This window comes from Vipera berus, assembly GCF_964194415.1.
Source record: "Vipera berus genome assembly, chromosome: 2".
Taxonomy (NCBI): Eukaryota; Metazoa; Chordata; class Lepidosauria; order Squamata; family Viperidae; genus Vipera; species Vipera berus.
The window spans coordinates 225,984,827-226,006,893 of record NC_138203.1 but is presented as its reverse complement, the minus strand read 5'-3'; the positions used below and the strand labels follow the sequence as shown (position 1 = coordinate 226,006,893).

The window sequence follows — 22,067 nt, the reverse complement described above, 5'->3', positions numbered from 1 at the left end:
AATCTGAGAACCTAATTCTGCAAGATGCTAACAGCAAAAACATTTTACCAGGATTTCTGACATCAAATAAAGCAAATGTTAGATTGAAAGTTGCAAATGTACAGCCATGTGGCTTTGTATGCATTATTTTAGAAAATATATTTTGACCCTTCTTTATTTTGTTTCTGATTCATCATATTGTATGTTATTGTTGTTACACAAAGTCTTTTATAGTTAGACAATGAAGTGAGAAGGCAACATGCTCCACTTCTTATGATCAGTACCAAAGGCAAAATTATTATTAAACTGGAGAGCAACAACAGTATATGTTGTAAAGACTTGCATATATAATAAAATGGCCAACTCGTAGGGTGGAAGACAGCAAAAATGATTTGGCTCTGAAGTGACATGAGAAGACAATGCAAAAAGATATACAAATGCAAAAACTGTTGAATTCTTTTACCTCAAAATATGGGCATTTCACAAAGGATAGTCTAATTTTGGACATCTGGATTTTGCTGGCAACTATTGCTCTTGGTTGGAGTAGTTTAAATAATATCGTATGCATTAAGATGTGTGAAAATCAAAGTATATGTTTGAAGTAAGTATAATTTAATTTAATTTATTCAATTTAGGGGCTGCACAACTCTAAAAGACTTTGGGAAGCTAATAATGTAACAACAATAATATACAATATAATAAGTCAGAAACAAAATAAAGAAGTAAAAAAGAACAAAAAAACAAGATGGCAGTCCAGCAAGCATACACAGAATATATCTCACAGGGGCTCCATCCACACTAGCCCAGGGATCTGAGGGAACAACCAGGAACCTAATGCTTTCCAGAATATCTTCAGGTTGAGAGTTAGAGGATTATAGAGCTTCATTCTAGAAGGCAAGTGCCACAATAAACACTCTTCTTGGGTGTCGAAAGATGGGACCCAGAGCACTCTAGACTTGGCAGGCTGCCCATTGAGTCAGATACCATGGGAGATAGGCAGTCTCTCAAACAGGCCCAAGCCATGTAAAGCTTCATAGGTTATAACCAGTGTCCCAAAGGTGCTTTTTCACAAGGCAACTGGGCTTTCTTGTTTTTATTTGAAGACATTTCACTTCTCATCCAAGAAGTTTCTTCAGCTCTGACTTGTATGAGAAGCAAAACAACAAAGTACAGTTGCCTCGTGAAAAAGCACCTTTGGGATAACTATGACCTGGATGACATATAATCTCCATAGACATTATAACCAGTGCTTTGAATCATGCCTGGAACAAAATGGCCACCATTGCAGCTCATGAAGAAAGGTTCACATATGTATACAAAGGCATACCCATTACTACCCATGCCACTGTATTTTGGAACAGTTGCTTCCAAGTAGCCCCATATACAACACATGCAGTAGTCAAACTGTGAAGTGACTAGAATATGAGTATCTATCTGAAGGACTTCTCAGTCCAGGAAAGGGTGGAACTAGTAAACAAGAGAAAGCTGTGCAAGGACCTCCTTAGCCAGAGCCACCACTTGTGCCTCACCCTTGAAAGGAGAAGTGCATTTCCATCCAAGCTGAAGTTGAAATATCCCCAGCTCCAGTCCTAATATCTGCACCCACCTGGTTTTGGTAGGATTGGACTCAAGACAGTTCATCCCCACTCAAGTCCACACAACCTACAGACATTGGATCAAAAGTTCAATAGCCTGGAGTCTAAATATACAATAGATAACAACAGCATACTGAACCCCAAACCAGTGATAACATGCATAGTGGCTCATGTAGATATTAAATAGGAGGGGGGAAACATGGCACTCTTCATAAAGAAGAAGCCTATGGATCGATCTTTCCCTCTTAATAATGATTGGAACCAGCCCTGAAGGAAGACAACTGTAAAACAGTGCTGCCAATCTCCAACATTCAGAACTGGTCCAGAGGATACCTTGATTAACCAAACCAAAAGTCACTCAGAGATCAAGGAGCACAAGAATAGCCTCTCATCCCAACCCCATCACTGTTCATTAATAAGCACGACCAATACTGAATATTGGACTGAAATGTGACTGAAATAATCTGCTTCTTCCAGGATTCTCTGTAGCTGCAGTCAAAATAGTTGTCTAAAATCATTGGGTCCAACGACAGCTCTTGAAAAGGGGATATACTACTACCAGCATCCCAGTTTTCTTTTTTTTTAAAAAAAATGGAATAAGGAAATGTCCATTTAAAAAATGGAATAGTTTGATAGAAAAACTGTATTGCAGTATACAAGGAAAATGCATAGAAAATTATATTTGTGAGAGGGCAGTTATAGATTTTAATGGAAAATATGATTCCATGAAAAATTATCCAAGCACTACAGAACACCTGCAGCACTGACAAGGACCACATTCTTGTATTATGGTTTTGTTTTTGCTTTTTTGTAATTTGCCATTCTGTGTAAATAAATTTTATCATCAAGAAGTTGTTACATCTAATTTCTTGGGACTATGTGGTTTATGACTATTTCAGGAAATTGTGTCAAGCAAGCAAACTGTTTAGGTTTCTACAAAAGTCATCACAGAATAATAAATATATAGAGATACATCCAAAGTGCAGACTTACCTTTTACCAAGGTATGTTTGTCTGTGGGTGATGAACGAGCAAGGACACGAAGTTTTGGCCATATCTTATCAATGCGTTCCTGCTCTATCTGAAAACAGTAAAAAGGGTAACAAAAAGAATCCATTTGTCAGTCTTCAATGCATTTTAGTGCCATTTTTTTAAAATATCACTTTTAAGGATAAAAAGAAATATTCCAATCCTCAATCAAATTAATATTATTATCTGAATAATATTGTTGTACTATTTTTTTAATATTGTACTGCTTCCAACAACTTGTTCTAAATACTCCTGATGAATACCAGATTATTTTTGTGCAGTTTCATAACAGTTTTTTAAAATAATGAAATAGGAATTTTCTAAACTCACAAAAACACTTGTGATTAAATGTAGAATATAGATTTCTGTCATATCTTAAAAAATAATCCTGCATTTTAAGGCTGCAAATTTCTACAATTAAAATTAAGCATCACTTTATAAGTGGGACAAGTCCTAGAATCAAAAATTTTATGGGGGGAGGGAGGAACAGAAGAGTGGGAGGGCAGAAGGCTGACCTTTATTGTGAACATTTTATAGTTATCGTATATAAAAAGAATATTAATAAAAATGCTTTTCAGCTTGAATGTACACAAAAAGAATAACTGGAATTTGCAAATTTTCTGTGCTATTTCACTCTTCCTGCTGGTAAATTGTGGATTAAATAATCTCTAACAAAGGGGATTAGCTCGGGGTTGAACTGTGAAGTCCTTGGTGCTGCATTGGCCGCCAGTTGTCTTCCGAGTGAGATTCAAGGTTTTGGTAATGGTTTTCAAGGCCCTACATGGCATGGGTCCTGAGTACCTCGGGGATCACCTGCTGCCGGCGTCAACTTCCCTCCGCCCTGTGCATTCCCACAGAGAGGGCCTCCTCAGGGTGCCACCGGTCAGAGAATGTCGTCTGGTGGCCCCCAGGGGGAGGGCCTTCTCTGTGGGTGCCCCAGACTTATGGAATCAGTTGCCGGTTGAGCTCCGGATGGCGCCTGACCTTCGCTCCTTCCGACGCGATCTGAAGACCTATTTATTTGAACAAGCCGGCCTGGCCTGATGGGGGATGTGTTGGGGGTTTTTATTGTGGTTTTTTACATTATTATTTATTGTTTTAGCTCGGGCTTTGTATTTAATTCTCTTTTTAACTTTTGTACTTTGTATTTTGTATGTGCCCTGTTCACCGCCCTGAGTCCTTCGGGAGAAGGGCGGTATACAAATATAATAAACTATAAACTATAAACTATAAACTAAACTCTAAACTTGGTTGTTTGCCTGCAGACGTTCAATTACCCAACTAGATAGCATCATCAGCGTAAGGGACCTAGCTGAGTTTGCACTAATGGTATTACCTAGTTGTGTAATAAAACATTTGCAAGCAAAAAAAAAGAAACCAAGCTCAAAGAGCAACTTCACATTACATAATCTCTTTAAAAAGGATTGCAAACTATGCTTCAATCCTGCTTTTGAGGAATGGTGAAAACTACTGTTTATTAATTCAGATGTTGTTTCCATGAAAGTGCAAGTCACTTATTAAAAGGAATAGGGAACAGATAAAACACGAGTGGAGCTTTTTGAAACGGTACCACATTTTGATGCACAAATGAGCAGTAAGGAAAATTGAAGTGTATGCATGAGTTTGAATTACTCTTGACAATTTCTGTCAGCATTTAATATTACAGTATTGCCATTTTTGGATTACTGTGTATCTCTTGCACAGAAAACTAAAAAAAAACAAAAACAAATGGAGAGCAGCACGTGAAAAATAAACAATTGCTTTATCTTTCCAGGTCTTTAACAATTGGGCAGAATATATATATCTCTCTGCACATGACTTACATCTCCCTTCTCATTCCGAATCCTTCGATTAAATTCCTTTCCTTCAATACAGAGGAAATCTTCACCAGGGTGAATAATTCCACATTTTATGGCAATGGCACGGGCTGTATTGATGTTATCTCCCGTAACCATGCGAACTGTAATTCCAGCTCGCTGGCACTTTCTTATGGCTTCTGGGACCTAAACAATGAGATAGAATGGAAGACGGAACAGAAAAGCAGTATATAAAATAATAATTTTGGAATGGAATATTTTCAAATATTGAAAATTGCATCATTACTAAAATAAAACAAGAGAGACATCATGGGCTTTTTGGAATTGTAAGAATATACAGTCCCTAAGAATATGGCAAAGAGATATTCTGAACAGTTTGCAGAATGCCATGTACTCTAATTACCAGTTTATTTTTTCCCCATGTCCTTAGAAACAATCTGATTGCTAATAAGGAATGGATATTTTACTTTTGAAAGGAAATAGAAATCCTAATAAGAGCCTGCTCATAATTCAACATAGAATTTTAAAAGAATTTAATTTGAAAATAAAATGTGAGAAGCATAAGAAATCTTAATAGTAAAAAGAAGACGTGTGTTCAGTAAGGAAATATCAACACAGTGGCACAAATTCATTCTGCTATTTCTTTAACATAAATAATAATATGCTCCAATAGGTTTATCTGAAAAGCACATAAACACTTGTGGAAGTGGAAAAGAACTGCTAGTGAAGGAGCACATTTCTCATATACCACAACTGTGCACTGCCATGGTGATAAGCTTGTTTGAATCTACTAGTAGGATGTTAACATTTGTACCCGAGCAGGAATGGTCTGCTCTTGATTTCTAGTTCTAACTTTCTTTTCTTTTTCTTTTTCTTCCACCACCCCCTTTTCATTATGTGTTATAATGTTGTTTCCATATATTAATGTTTCTATAAAATGTTTAAAAATGTTTAACAATCTACAGTTTAATGTAGCGATATTACAGGCATAAAATTATTTAGCTTTTTCATCCAAGTTGAATGTAACACTGAAGAACCACTACAACCCACAGCAAAGTAAGTGTTTCATATTTTCAAGAAATAAAGGGTTGCAGCGGGCATAGCAAGGAGGGAAGAGCTAGGATCGTGTTTTATATATATATATATATATAGCATTAATCTCATGTAAAGTCCACATTACAGTTTTTGCATATTTCTTGCTTTATAGTAGTTAAAAAATAATTGCCATGCTGTGGTGAATACAAATAAAGTCTCCTCAAGTCAAGAAGATCTTCTGGCAATTTGTTAAGAACACTATGGAATGGGTTTTTCTTGGTTTTCCCCTAGGACAGGGGTTCCCAACCCCCGGTCCATGGACCAGTATTGGGCCACAACATGTCAGCAACCGGGCCGCACAAACAAGCAAAGCCCCATCCGTGAGATGCAGGCAGCACACAAAACCATGCACCCTTCAGTCTGTGGAAAAACCTGTCTCCACGGAACCAGTCCCCTGCTGCCCAAAAGGTTGGAGACATCTGCTCTAGGATGTTGTTGTTGTTTTGGGTTTGTTGGTTTGGGTTTGGTATTATCTGGTGGCTTGCCAGATAGGCCTTCTTAGCTTTCTGACAATGAGCAAGATCATGAGAGGTAGTGAGAGGAGCCACACAAAAAAGTAGCTCAGAGAGCACCTGAGGCCCAGGAACAACTCCCCATCTCTATCTCAATGAGTCCAACAGAGAAATAAGGCCATGTTATGCTGTGCTTACTACTAGGATATGATTCAAACTCCAGGATTTGTTTAAAAAGTATCCCACTATATAGCAGGAGTCTTCAAACTTGGTCCTTTTATGACTTGTGGACTTCAACTCCCAGAATTCCTCAGCCAGGCACACTGGCTGAGGAATTCTGGGAGTTGAAGTCCACAAGTCATAAAAGGGCAAAGTTTGAAGACCCCTGCACTAAAGGAATGATTTAAGAACTGTTCTTCTATTCTGTAGATCAATTATCTAAATTTTTCTACTGTCTATTGAATTGAGCAATTCCTCCATCAGCCATGCGGCAATCAGTAAAATCTGTTTTATCTTCATGTATTTTATATCCACATTCAGAGCTCTCCATTATTACTATGTAATGACTATAATTGCTTTTTCTTTCACTACATGGTTGCCTTCCTTTCCCTCCAGGCATCCAGCTGTTGGCAGAAGTGCTAATAATCAAGCATGTCTTTTAATTCAGTTATAACTACTGATTAGTTCATAAGAAAGAGAGCAATATAGATATTACAACCTACGGTAAACCCACAAGTTAGTAAAATGTGAAATAGAAAATAAACAAATAAATGAATCCTTGAACAAATCTGCAGAACAATAAACTTGGACTGATTTGATATGAATTGCATCACAACTTTCTAACACAAATGCAAACAGGGTTCTCTGACTATGCAATTTCAAACCACAGGGGAAATAGCTACTCCAGGATCTGATATTTTAGAAGTGAAGAACGGCTTTCCCACGAGGCTTAATCTTCAAGTTGAATTTTTTAGGGTAAATTTCATACATTTTTTAAATATATATTTGGAAGGAAAGTTAAGTGTCCTCTTATCTGGGATTCATAAGACAGCTGCATATGAAAAAAGCACTCAAATTACCTTTAACATAAGCCGGTTCCTGGTGAAATAAATGTTAAAGTATCACTTCTGTCACAATAAAGCAATCATATAAACCATTCTAAACTCATTGTTCTACTGTACTATGGCCCATTCTTAAAATGCTGGGAATCTCATTGTGGACTTATACCAGAGATGTGTAAACTGCTGAAAACCTTTTCCACACTAGTAGGTCATTGTTGCTATCTCAGATTTTAAAAAAAAAACAAAAACAAAAACAAAAACAAATAAACTATAATTATAATAGTCTTTTCGAAATATGATTGTGAAAGCAAAAAATAATAATTAAAGCTGTCCTCCGTGAGTCAGTAAAATCCACCTTCCAGTTCTGTTAAATTTCTACCTCTTGCAAACAAAATGTATAGTTCCCAGTCAGAATCACTGTACTATTTATTCTGGTATTTTAAAGCTTGTCTTATTGTGTCTAGAAATAGAGGGGGGACTTCTGCTAGCTTCCTCCCTGAATAGTTCTCTTTACTTGCACATTAGTGAAGAAAGTACCGTAGTGAATAACAATGCAGGACTGTCACATACAGCCCCAGCCATTTCACAAGCTGCTTCACCCCACCCATACTTTCAAACCGAATGATGAAAGGACTTTTCTATCAAAATGAATAAGAATGATTGAAATCGATGCTAGTTAACTAGTTAAGTGTCACGGAGTACACCTGATTCCGGGGCATTCTATAATTGAAAGCTTGCCATTTCAACCTGTAAAGGCTCTCCAGTAATTTCTTTGATTGCATCTATTCATTGCCTTTCTTTTCTAGTTCTACTTTGTCCTTGCTCATTGCCTGCTTGCGTCACATGCCAAAATTATGTGAGCTTCTGCTTGCGGCACATCACCTCAAGGGAGCAGTCAGTCTTTCTGTGGTCAAGGAATGACTGGTTCTTCTTGCAATCCTTGGTACTTTTCATGGCCACTGTTCAGAAGCATCTACATTTCTCTTTCACTTTCTTTGTGTTTAGCTTTTACAGATTTCCAGAAGTCTACTGCTTTAACTATTCTGATCTTTGTTGTTCTTGAAAAGCCCTTCAGCTTCACAATCCAGTCCAGGTCTGCTATTGTTTTCCTCTCTAGAATTAATTTCCAGCACCCTGTCCATCTTTATTCTGGAGCCCAAGAAAACAAATGTTTCTACTGTCTTCCTTTCATCAACTGCAAGTTCACTAAGCATGCAGTATTAGCAAAATAGTTCCATTTCTGATAGTCAAATGAGAATTCTAAAGGCGTTCAGATATTCAGTTGTACATATTGTTTTTTATATTGCATTATGTCTGGAAATATTGAAAAGTTGATTTTTTAAAAAAACAACACCTGATGTTTTTATTTTTTTTACTACCCACAGGGGGGAAAAAACCCTCTGAGCTTCTTGCATTTTTTGTTTGGTTTTAAAATATTTTTACCTCTGGTCTTACAGGATCTTCTATGCCAACCACGCAAATGCAGGTAAGATCAGTTAAAATATCATTTTCATTGTCCCAATCTGGTTCAGGATCGTTGGGAAAGTCTCGAAAACCAACACAGATGGTTCTCAATCCATCACAGGCCATGGGCTCAATCACTTTCTTAACCATCTCATCTCTATCACGAGGTCTAAAAATGCGAGCCTCACCTGCAGCATTAAGAATCTTAGAACATCTGGAAAGAAAGGAAAACAAATGACTGGATCACCAATGCAAACAACTGAGAGGGGTGGGTTAGATTATGGCATTTAGGATAAAATTTAAAAAATAATATAGCAGCAGCAGCTTGGATCATACTTTCCTGAATTAATGAGTGAAATTCCATATTAAAGTTTTTCTAAAGAAGTAGATGTGTCAAAAGATCTCTTTACCACTTCCCTTTATGCTTTAGTTCAAATCCTGCTCAAAGCAAGTACTTATAATAAAGAAATAGAGATTGGTGACACTTGATACATATTTTACTCAGAACTGTCCAGTAAATAAAAAACAAATGTACTGCAAATTTTACATACAGTAAAAGAATGTCTCATTCTTTTCATGGAGATTTGAAGATTCAGTGGATACACATCTGACTATCTGTGGCAGTAGTATATATTCACAAAGCAGCTTCCATACAGAATTAATGAAAAAGGGTTTCAAAACAAATACCGTGCACATACTTCTTTAGGACAATTTCAGAAGCCCCTTTGCTATACATTCGGAAGCTGTCATCTGGCATTTTAATGACAGTGCTCATTGATTTTCTCACAGAGTTAAATGTGTAAACTTTGTAGAGTTTCTCTTCAGGCATTTGATTCCGAGCAGGCTGATAATCATGCTTTAGATCCACAAGAAATCCAAGCAATCCACATTCAGTCTTGTTGCCAACCTGACGAGGTAGACCACCTTCCTTTTCTGGTGGCTAAGGAGAGAAAAAGAATTGGACTTTAGGGTTTGTCATTTAGCATCCTCAACTGATCTCATCTGTGATGACCTGTAGTTCTTCCCTATTATTATCATTTTTAGTTAGCCCTCAACTTATAACCAGAATTGGGACTGGAACTTCTGTCATTAAGTGAATCATGCAGTTGTTAAGCGAATCTGGTTTTTCCCCCATTGACTTTGTGTATGGAAATCTTCCTGGGAAAGTTGTAAATGATAAGCACATGATTCCATTGCAGCAATGATTAATATTTACTAACAGAAAGAAAACAATCATTCTGTAGTTCATCTGAACACTAGATTTAGCCTGGGTGGTCTCTGAGCAAATCCTATCATAGCTATGTGTAGGTAATTTGAAATAAGGTAATTTCAAATAATAATTTGAAAATTCACAATTTTCAAAATGCAAAGTGGATGTAATAATGACATGAAAGCATTTTGACCATCAACAAGCTTAATCTAAATTAAGCTCTCCAGATTTGTCAGATTTCAACTGCCAAAAATAATGTAGTATAATGTTTAGACAATGAGTTGGGAGACCCAGTTTTAATGGCGCTTGCCAGGAAATAGAAGAAGAGAGGATATTGCTTGGAACTCCTGAAGGCAAAAAAAAAAATCAAATATAAGTTTAACATATAAATAAAATAAAAATAAATAATTCCCAGCCTAGGAAAGCACTGTAGAAGTTGAAGTCATTTGAAAAGTATTGTGTGGAGGAATACTGCTATGTAAAGTCATAATATGATTTTCCTGCTTTCAAGAATGTAAGAAGTACTTGAGAATTTTTTGTAATCAATACAGTTATTATAGAATGTTTAGTCTATCAGCCCAAGGTAAACCCCCTTAATGGATTACTGCCTTGTTGTGGCAAAGGGGCTTGCGTAATTCAATGAAGCTATGAGCTATGCCGTGCAGGGCCACCCAAGACGGAAAGGTCATAGCAGAGAGTTCTGACAAAACATGATCCACTGGAGAAGGAAATGGCAACCCACTCCAGTATCTTTGCCATGGAAACCCTATGGACAGTACCAAAAGGCAAAATGATATGATGCTGGAAGATGAGCCCCTCAGGTCGGAAGGCATCCAATATGCTACTGGGGAAGAGCAGAGGGCTAGTACTAGTAGCACCAGAAAGAATGAAGCGACTGGGCCAAAGCCGAAAGGACGCTCAGCTGTGGATATGTCTGGTGGTGAAAGGAAACTCTGATGCTGTAAAGATTTTTTCTCCGTAGGAACCTGGAATGTAAGATCCATGAATCAAGGAAAGCTGGACGTGGTCAAACAAGAGATGACAAGACTAAACATTGACATCTTAGGTATCAGCAAACTAAAATGGACAGGAATGGGTGAATTTAATTCAGATGATCATCAGGTATACTACTGCGGGCAAAAATCCCTCAGAAGAAATGGAGTAGCCTTCATAGTCAACAAAAAAGTAGGAAAAGCAATACTGGGATACAATCCTCAAAATGACAGAATGATCTCAGTTCGAATCCAAGGCAAACCATTCAATATCACAGTAGTCCAAGTCTGTGCCCCAACCACCGGTGCTGAAGAGGATGAAATTGACTGGTTCTATGAAGCCCTACAGCACCTTATAGAACTAACACCCCAAAATGATGTCCTTATCATCATGGGGGATTGGAATGCTAAAGTAGGAAGCCAAAAGATAACTGGGTTAACAGGCAAGTTTGGCCTTGGAGTACAAAATGAAGAAGGGCACAGACTGATAGAATTTTGTCAAGAGAATACGATGGTCATAGCAAACACTCTTTTCCAACAACCCAAGAGACAGCTTTACACATGGACATCACCAGACGGTCAAAACAGAAATCAGATTGACTATATGCTCTGCAGCCAAAGATGGAGAAGGTCTATACAGTCAGTAAAAACAAGACCAGGAGCTGACTGTGGCTCAGACCATGAGCTTCTTGTTGCAAAGTTTAGGCTTAAATTAAAGAAAGTAGGGAAAAGCGCTAGGCCAGTCAGGTATGAATTAAATCATATCCCTGATGAATATACAGTAGAGGTGACAAATAGATTTAAGGAATTAGATCTGATAGACAGAGTGCCTGAAGAACTATGGACAGAGGTTTGCAACATTGTACAACAGGTAGCAACCAAAACCATCCCAAAGAAAAAGAAATGCAAGAAAGCAAAATGGCTTTCTGAGGAAGCTTTGCAAATAGCTGAGGAAAGGAGGGAAACGAAAGGCAAGGGAGAAAAAGAAAGATACGCCCAATTGAATGCAGAATTCCAGAGAATAGCTAGAAGAGATAAGAATGCCTTCTTAAATGAACAGTGCAAAGAAATAGTAGAAAACAATAGAATAGGGAGGACCAGAGATCTTTTCAAGAAAATTGGAGAGATGAAGGGAACATTTCATGCAAAAATGGGCATGATAAAGGACCAAAATGGCAGGGATCTAACAGAGGCAGAAGAGATTAAGAAGAGGTGGCAAAATTACACAGAAGAACTATACAAGAATGAGCTTAACATCCCTGATAATCACAATGAGGTGGTCACTGACCTCGAGCCAGACATCCTAGAATGTGAAGTGAAGTGGGCCTTAGAAAAGCTGAGCAATAACAAAGCTAGTGGAGGTGACAGTATTCCAGCTGAGCTATTCAAAATCTTAAAAGACGATGCAGTAAAAGTGCTACACTCAATTTGCCAGCAAATTTGGAAAACTCAACAGTGGCCACAGGATTGGAAAAGATCAGTTTACATTCCAATTCCAAAGAAAGGCAGTGCCAAAGAATGTTCAAACTATCGCACCATTGCACTCATTTCTCATGCTAGTAAAGTTATGCTTAAAATTCTACAAGCTAGACTCTAGCAGTATGTGGATCGAGAACTACCAGAAGTACAGGCAGGATTTCGAAGAGGCAGAGGAACTAGAGATCAAATTGCTAACATACGCTGGATCATGGAGAAAGCTAGGGAGTTCCAGAAAAACATCTACTTCTGCTTCATTGACTATGCTAAAGCCTTTGATTGTGTGGATCATAACAAACTGTGGCAAGTCCTCAAAGAGATGGGCATACCAGACCATCTTATTTGTCTCTTGAGAAAACTATATGCGGGCCAAGAAGCAACAGTGAGAACTGGACACGGAACCACTGATTGGTTCAAAATTGGGAAAGGAGTCCGGCAAGGCTGTATACTGTCGCCTTGCCTATTTAACTTATATGAAGAGCACATCATGAGAAAGGCAGGACTAGATGAATCAAAAGTTGGAATTAAGATTGCCGGAAGAAACATCAACAACCTAAGATATGCAGATGATACCACTCTAATGGCAGAAAGTGAAGAGGAACTAAAGAGCCTCTTGTTGCAAGTGGCCCTTTCAATTCCTGGCAAATAGATGGGGAAGAAATGGAGGTAGCGACAGATTTTATTTTCCTGGGCTCCAAGATCACTGCAGATGGGGACTGTAGCCAAGAAATTAAAAGACGCTTGCTCCTCGGGAGGAAAGCCATGGCAAATCTAGACAGCACACTAAAAAGCAGAGACATCACCCTGTCAACAAAAGTGCGTATAGTCAAGGCTATGGTCTTCCCAGTTGCAATGTATGGCAGTGAAAGCTGGACCATAAGAAAGGCTGAGCGCCAAAGAATTGAAGCCTTTGAACTATGATGCTGGAGAAGACTCCTGCGAGTCCCTTGGACTGCAAGGCAATCAAACCGGTCAGTCCTAGAAGAGATCAACCCTGACTGCTCTTTAGAAGGCCAGATCCTGAAGCTAAAACTCAAATACTTTGGCCACCTAATGAGAAGGAAGGACTCACTGGAGAAGAGCCTAATGCTGGGAAAGATTGAGGGCAATAGAAGAAGGGGACGACAGAGAATGAGGTGGCTGGATGGAGTCACTGAAGCAGTAGCCTTAAATGGACTCCAGAAGATTGTAGAGGACAGGAGAGCCTGGAGGAACATTGTCCATAGGGTTGTGATGGGTCGGACACGACTTCGCAACTAACAACAACAACCAAGGTAAACTAAAAGTCTTCTAATAACTGAAAGTACTACAAAAATGCAATATTAAAACGTTTCTTTGGTCAGATGCATGACTTAGGAGCTTACTTCCAGGTGAATATACTTAGGATTGTACAACATTCTGAATTACAAAACATATTGAGAAATGTAGCTCAAGATATGAGACAGTTCAACCTTTCTGTTTCACTTTCACTAACGATCAAGTTAGCATCCTTTAAAAGGTAAAGGTAAAGGTTCCCCTGCACATGCGTGCTTATCGTTTCCGGCTCTAGGGGCTGGTGCTCATCTCCATTTCAAAGTCAAAGAGCCAGTGCTTGTCCGAGGACGTCTCCGTGGTCATGTGGCCGGTATGACTAGACGCCAAAGGCGCATGGAACACTGTTACCTTCCCACCATAGTGGTCCCTATTTTTCTACTTGCATTTTTACGTGCTTTCGAAGTGCTAGGTTGGCAGAAGCTGGAATGAGTAACAGGCGCCCACTCTGTTACACAGTACTTGAGATTCGACCCGCCAAACTGCTGACCATCTGGTCGACAAGCTCAGCGCCCTAACCCACTGAGCCACCACATCCCAGCATCCTTTAAGGGATGTGCAAAAGATCTGAAGGTACACTTCACTTTTGCCTGACTTCTGGAAACTCTATTGGTGGTTCCAATATGCAGGAGAAGCTTAAGTACATACACTTCTTCTCACCCTCTCCTACCAATCCAAGCCAATCTCAGTAAGAGTCCCCAGTTTTTACCCATCTGAAAGAGATTTGTGTTTTAAACAAAGAAGGACACTCCCAATGAAAAGCAATCTCAATGTACATGTTTCACAGATAAACATGACATTGATAAACATGACACTAATTATACATTTAGATGATAGTATATGTTGCTGTTTTTCACTGTATCTGCCTGCCAAACCGATTTCCATACAGTAGAAATTACTGTAATCAATCTAGAGCAGATTATTAATCAAAGGTTTACATTCCCGGTATCCTCTTCGAACTTATAGGCCATTCACCCTTAACGGCAAATAAATGCAAACATATGAATACAAAATAGCAAGAAAACACACTCAAACACATACACCAGCCCCTATAAAAATATTTGGAATGTTAAAATAAGCAACTAATGAACCAGCAATTTTCAGCATCAGATGCAGCCATGGACAAGCCTTCTTCGATTTGGTACTATTATAAGAGCATCTTCAGATATTCTCAATATATAAGCAGTGTTATACAGGAGAAGGTAACATTATTGCCATCATCTAGAATTGTACCTGACCACACATAAACCCCCCAGTATCCTGTACTAATAGTACTTTACAAATATTCTTCACAGCAAGCCCTCTGTAAAGAAAATGCAATAACAATCCAGAGAGAAGTCATGGGAGGACAAGTGCCTTCATAAGTCTTAAGAGGCTCTTAGACACTTCTCTTAATTTTCAAAACAAATGATTAAAGTAATTAAATGATAATGAAAACAATTATTATTCCGGTCTCTGGACATTACAAGACAATGTGGCTAATTTTTTATTTACTTGCTTAGTGATTTATGTCATTATTATAAGGCTCAGTCTGCCATTCTCTATCCTATGCATGTCAGAAAGCTATTTTGCAAAATGTTTAATAATTCAGGTCTATTCATTTTATAATATGATTTCTCTGTATCAAAAATCTAATAGTCAATGATTTATTGAAGAGCAAAACTCTGGTCTGTTCATCCCCAGCTTGACCTTCTGATTATTTTCATTTTCAGAATTTACCAAACACCTTTTGAGGCATGCTTAACATACTAATTCTTATAAATTCATTTATTACACATTTTCTCTACAACAACCTTCTACCAATCATCAAGCAGCAATGCAGTCTTCACACTCAGATAAAAACAAGTGGCAAAGCAACTTTAGGAGAAAAACACACCCAAATGTTGACATCTCTCCAGTTATGCTATCTACACTGTAGCCTTTTCATTTTTAAAACATTTCCCAGCTCTTATGATATCTTCATCATTTTTTTTCCTGGTCACTAACATTTATAAAATTCATTTCAGTTCCACCCTTTGACATTTCAGTAACATTTTCACACAAAATACTTTAAAATACTTCTTCAAGCTTTTCTTCACAATTTTATTGTGTTTATTTTTAATTCTATTTATTTTTATTTTTATTTTAATTCCATTTATATCCCGCCCTTCTCCGAAGACTCAGGGCGGCTTACAAGCTTAGCAGTAGCCTTCATTCTATGTATATGCCTGCTTATTAGGGCTTTCACACACCCCCAAGTGGCATTATTACAAAGTCAGCTTAATTGCCCCCAACAATCTGGGTCCTCATTTTACCTACCTCGGAAGGACGGAAGGCTGAGTCAACCTTGAGCCTGGTGGGACTCGAACCTGCACTAATTGCAGGCAGCTGGTGTTACTTAAGGAGGCATTAGCCCACTGCTCCACCAAGGCTCTATTCAATGTGTTGAAAGCTCATCATTTATCCCTTTGACACAACATTTTTAATTTCCATCCAAAGCTGTATTTTTTGTGTATTTTTCACTTTTACCATTAATTTCTATTATCCCAGAACTGACTATGTTTTCATTTTAATGACAATAGATGGTATGTTGCCAGTGCGTCTCTAATTTGCTTTTTTTCTTTTATAATCAAGTCCATATGTTCACCTGATATTCAAACCTGGGTACATTTATGGCAGTCAGGCAAAGACACTCGGAGTAAGTGCTTAATACTGTAGCAAGATGATCTGCAACTTCCTGTCAGGTACAAAAAATCAGGACTATGTATTAAGTTGCAGTACCCAAGATTTATTGGTCAATAATCTAGTTAACTAAAGTTCAACACTTAATTGGTGCACAATAAGTCTCAAGGTAATTCTTACACTTGGGTCACATACTCAAAATGGGGAACAATATTCAGAATGCTATATTGTTTTCTTCAAACACTTTTCTGTTTCTTTCAATGTAACATATATCAATTCCCATCACCGCCTAAGACTTCCTATATTCATATACCTCACACCAAAATAGATGTCCCTTATTCATTGTGTCTTATACAAATTTATCCCTTTCTTTCACAATTATACTTAGAATTTTCACCTACCTGCATGCATTAACTGTGCTCCACACAAATAAATCCTCTTTATTCAGGCCTAGCCCTGGTGGCACAATGGTTAGAATGCATTACTGCAGGCTACTTCTGCTGACTGCTGGCTGCCTGCAGTTTAGCAGTTCAATTCTCACTGGCTCAAGGTTGACTCAGCCTTCCATCCTTCCGAGGTCAGTAAAACGAGGACCCAGATTGTTGGAGGCAATATGTGGACTCTTGTAAACCACTTAGAGAGGGCTGTAAAGCACTGTGAAGTGATGTATAAGTCTAAGTGCTATTGCTATTGCCAGCACTCTTGCCTTTTTCTTATTTTTAGAAGCAGATAACAAAATTGTTTTCTTGTGTTCAAGAATTAATTCTCTTTACCAGTTATTTTTCCTATGTACCATGTCACAATTTCCCATATGTCATGATCATTATTTTATTTATTTTTATTTATTTATTTGCATTTATATACCGCCCTATTCCCTGAGGACTCAGGGCGGTTTACAGGGAATTAAAAATCCACCATACAAAAGTTAAAAAACCAATTAAAAGATATTAAATTACCCTGTATACATTAAAACCCGAATTAAAAATTTCTCCTCAGCCTGGGCCTGAGAGCTCAAAGAGCCAGGTCTTCAGGCCCCGGCGGAATGATCGGAGGTCGGGGGCAGTCCTCAGCTCCACCGGCAGCTGGTTCCAGAGGGCAGGCGCTCCCACAGAGAAGGCCCTATCCCTGGGTGTCACCCGCCGGCAATCTCTCACCGGCAATCTCTCACCGGCAATCTCTCACCGGCGGCACCCTGAGCAGACCCTCCCTGTGGGAGCGCACAGGGCGAAGGGCGTTTGATGCCGGCAGCAGGTGTTCCCTCAAATAGCCCGGACCCAGGCCATGTAGGGCTTTATAGGTAATAACCATTACCAGAGAGGAACAATAGAAACTAATCTATGCTGCCTATTATAGCTTTAGTCAATTGAAGCATTTTTATAATACTTCTTAGTAAGAAGAAAAAAAAGAGTTGGCTGCATTACTAGTCTTACTTGTACCCATATCACATGCCAGTACAGGTAGTCCTTGACATACGACCACAACTGAACCCAAAATTTTTGTTGCTAAGTGCAACATTTGTTAAAAGAGTTTGCTCCATTTTCAACCTTTCTTGCCACAGTTGTTAAATGAGTCACTCTAGTTGTCAAACTGTTATTAAGTGAATCTGGCTTCCCCATTGACTTTGCTTGTCAGAAGGTCACAAAAAGCTATTACACAACCCTAGGACACTGCAACCATCATAAATACGAGTCAATTGCCAAGCATCTGAATTTTGAACACATGACCATGGGGATGCTGCAACGGTCGTAAGTGTAAAAATCGGTCATAAATCACTTTTTTCAATGCTGTTGTAACTCTGAGCGGTCAGTAAATGAACTGTTGTAAATCAAGGACTATCTGGAGTGTATATGCAATAGATTGACATAGTCAGAATATAAATATTCATAACCGTCTATAATAAACTCCAGTTGGGGAGTTGGAATGGCCATTAAACTCGCAATGTTTAATAAGATTTATAAAATTAAACTGCATAACAAAAATTATATCTAATTTCCCATAGGTTCAATGAAGAAACTGATTTTCTCTCTTATTAGGAGATTACAGAATTTAAGCATATTAAGTAATATGACTTGTTATGACATATCACTTGTGGTCATTAGAATCAAAATAATGTTCTATTGGTTGCTTTTTTTAAAGTTAACAACAGTTTACTATTTAAGCTTTAAAAATTATTTTAACTTAATTAAAGAATATGAAAAGCCCTTACTATAGGTCAGGCAAGACTTAAAGAATTAATGAAGTGGTTACAGTTGAAAATAATTCATTCTGAATTAGAAATCATTTGTTCTCAAACATGTCACTTATTCAAAGGTCCATATTTTTTAAAAAAATCTGATATAAGTATATTGCCAAGAAAAAGTGCTCATATGTATTACAGACTCCTTTTCGATGCAATTTTCCTGCAAGGAACTCTTTGAAATAAATATGAATAATTTATAGGAAGATCCCTTATTTAAAATAATAACCTCACATTTTTAATATAATGCTTCTTAGAAGTCAAATGAATTAAGTTTTTTAAAAAACTAAGTAGGCAATTAGTGATTGGTAATGGCTGCATATAAAATATCTCAGCTCTGCTTTGCATGTGATATCTCACATCAGCAAAAATTTCCTTCAAGCAATGGCTTAGTATTATGTATCGATTGTACAGTTTCCTAGAGAAGCTACTGACCCCTGAGCAACCTTCAAAGAACACATCTGCAATGGGATACTCTTGGCACTCAAGGGACGCTGTTGAAGTCTTGACCCAGTGCTTGGATACTATGTACTGTATGTCTGGATGGAGCAGACTTAGGCTCAATTCTGACAAGACCAAGTGGCTTTGTTAGTTTGGTTCCCCCTGATTCTAGGGACATTCCATATTTAGTGTTTAATGAGATTGCACTTCCATGTGCAAAATTAGTGTGCAATCGGGAGATGAGTTCATAGCTCTGCTCAAAGAACAGGTGGCAGCTGTGGACAAGGATGCCTTTGCACGTGCAATTCAAGATGGTGGCTATCACATATAAAATGCTTCATGGAATAGAGCTTGGCAACTTGAGAGACAGCCTGGCTCCATATGTTTCCACTTAGCCACTGAATTCAATTAGGGTAGGCACGCTCCAAGTCCCGACAGTTAAGCAGTGTCACTTTGTGGAACCTAGGAAGTGGCCCTTCTTGGTGATGCTTCTTGTCCTATGGAATGACATTCCCCCATAGATCCATACTGTTCCTACTCTTATGACTTCTTAGGATCTGCTTAGGATCTGGTTGTTTTCCCAGGCCAGCGTGGGAGTAGAGCACCCTTTGCGTTTTCTGGGCCTATCTTCCAGTTAACCATTTCCTTTCTCTTATATTTGCTACTTTCTTTTATTTTTTATATATAATTATAACTCACCAAAGTCACTCTGGAATCAGGCAATATCAAAACTGAACAAAGTAACAAACATGAAGCCATGATTCTTTGAATAAAACTTAAAACTACACTAAAGAACTACACAGTTCTTTACACTGCTCACTTGTGTTTACCTTTCCTCCATTATAACCCCAAAGATATATTAAGTCCTATTTCTGAGCCATGTATCCTTTATTGAATATTTGGTTTTGAAGCAGAGCTGGAATCATTTTCTACTATGTTACAGGTTAGGGAGGTAAAAATAACATCTTGTGTGAGTGCTGAAATGAATAGAAAGGAGAACAAGCAATTATCTTCCTGTTGTGCCTTTTCTGCCCAAACCGGAGAAGAGAAAGAGAGCTTGTTACTTTGAGCTACCTCCTGGGCTTAAGAGAACCACATGCCAACTGGCAAAGGACCTGCCCTTTGGGAATAATAGGAAAGAGGAACTGGAGTGATGAAGCATTTTAATGTGCTTTGAAATTAAGGAAAGAATTGAGTAATAAGAACCCTTAACAGGACTGAGGCTTTTGTGAGAGTTCAGCTACGATGACAAACTACTTCCTTACTTTGGTAGTTTTACAATACAATCCTGCCTTAGACAGGGCTATTTATGAGTAAGGACTGATCCTATCTGCCACTACTTTGCAAAATTGGATTTTCTCTACCACTTACATGATACACTTTAGTCTTTCAGTCACCAAATAAGTCTCCAGAATGATATGACATGATGCATAGCCCTAAAGCCTACTGTAGTCCTATTGTGGTCTTCCCAGTAGTTCAGACATTAATAAAGTCCCTTCCAAGTTTTTTTTTTCATTTTTTAAATAAAACATTTAAAAAAGGAGGGAGGGAGGGAGGGAGGAAGGAGTCATAATGAACTCAGAAAAAAAGGGAAAAAGGGAAGAGAATCTATACAGCTGGGAATGAAAGTGCTGTGCATGCACTTAAGTGCCTCTTTTAATTATTTGTGATTAAATTACAGGAACATTGTTTTTTTCTCCTCTCTAACTCTCCAATTTTTATCTCAGGTATGAAATAACAGACCTTAATTCACAATGTTGTGTATTCAGATAAAAGGCTTTTGAGCTTATTTTTAATTGGTACGCATTTTGATTTTTATAACAGTATTGGTTTATTTGTATTATGAAATATTGCTTTTGGTTTTATCTTTTTAATCCAGGATGGGCTATTTTGCTTCACAAAGTGGTAAATCAACACTTGAAAAAACTCAACAGGCAATTCTCATCTTTCAAATCAAAGAACATATTTTTCTGATATGTGCAACTAAACAAGGTTATCCCAGAGATATACATAAAAGGTAACGGTAAAGGTTCCCCCGCACATGCGTGCTAGTCGTTTCCAACTCTAGGGGCCAGTGCTCATCTCCGTTTCAAAGCCGAAGAGCCAGCGCTTGTCCGAGGACGTCTCCGTGGTCATGTGGCCGGCATGACTAGACGCCCAAGGCGCACGGAGCGCTGTTACCTTCCCACCGGAGTGGTCCTTATTTTTCTACTTGCATTTTTACGTGCTTTCAAACTGCTAGGTTGGCAGAAGCTGGAACGAGTAACAGGCGCTCACTCTGCTACGCGGCACTCGGGATTCGACCCGCCAAACTGCCGACCTTCTGATCGACAAGCTCAGCGTCCTAACCCACTGAGCCACCGCGTCCCTTAGAGATATACATAGCACTATGTAATTCACTTGAGGGTATATGATTACCTGAATTAACTAACAATACCTATAGAAGTCAATAAAAGTCAATAAAAGAGTCAATAAAAGAGTAGGAAAAGCAATATTGGGATACAATCCTCAAAATGACAGAATGATCTCAGTTCGAATCCAAGGCAAACCATTCAATATCACAGTAGTCTAAGTCTATGCCCCAACCACCAGTGCTGAAGAGGATGAAATTGACCAGTTCTATGAAGCCCTACAGCACCTTATAGAACTAACACCCAAAAATGATGTTCTTATCTTCATGGGGGACTGGAATGCTAAAGTGGGAAGCCAAAAGATAACTGGAATAACAGGCAAGTTTGGCCTTGGAGTACAAAATGAAGCAGGGCACAGACTGATAGAATTTTGTCAAGAGAAAACGATGGTCATAGCAAACACTCTTTTCCAACAACCCAAGAGACAGCTTTACACATGGACATCACCAGACGGTCAACACAGAAATCAGATTGACTATATGCTCTGCAGCCAAAGATGGAGAAGCTCTATACAGTCAGTAAAAACAAGACCAGGAGCTGACTGTGTCTCAGACCATGAGCTTCTCATTGCAAAGTTTAGGCTTAAACTGAAGAAAGTAGGGAAAAGCACTAGGCCACTTAGGTATGAATTAAATCATATCCCTGTTGAATATACAGTAGAGGTGACAAATAGATTTAAGGAATTAGATCTGATAGACAGAGTGCCTGAAGAACTATGGACAGAGGTTCGCAACATTGTACAACAGGTAGCAACCAAAACCATCCCAAAGAAAAAGAAATGCAAGAAAGCAAAATGGCTGTCTGAGGAAGCTTTGCAAATAGCTGAGGAAAGGAGGGA

General features: G+C 38.4%; 1 protein-coding gene across 7 annotated transcripts in view; it reads right to left on the bottom strand.

Moving 5' to 3' along the window:
• ATP2B2 (ATPase plasma membrane Ca2+ transporting 2) overlaps window positions 1-22,067 on the bottom strand; it is a gene marked incomplete at both ends in the record, with an annotated part of 149,395 nt that overhangs the window by 32,471 nt on the left and 94,857 nt on the right. For all 7 annotated transcript variants that reach the window (XM_081316839.1, XM_081316840.1, XM_081316842.1 and 4 more), the window contains 4 exons: window positions 2,567-2,654; window positions 4,426-4,605; window positions 8,471-8,705; window positions 9,190-9,431. In XM_081316839.1, coding sequence (XP_081172965.1) covers window positions 2,567-2,654; window positions 4,426-4,605; window positions 8,471-8,705; window positions 9,190-9,431 — 745 coding nt within the window. The remainder of the gene's footprint in view (window positions 1-2,566; window positions 2,655-4,425; window positions 4,606-8,470; window positions 8,706-9,189; window positions 9,432-22,067) is intronic.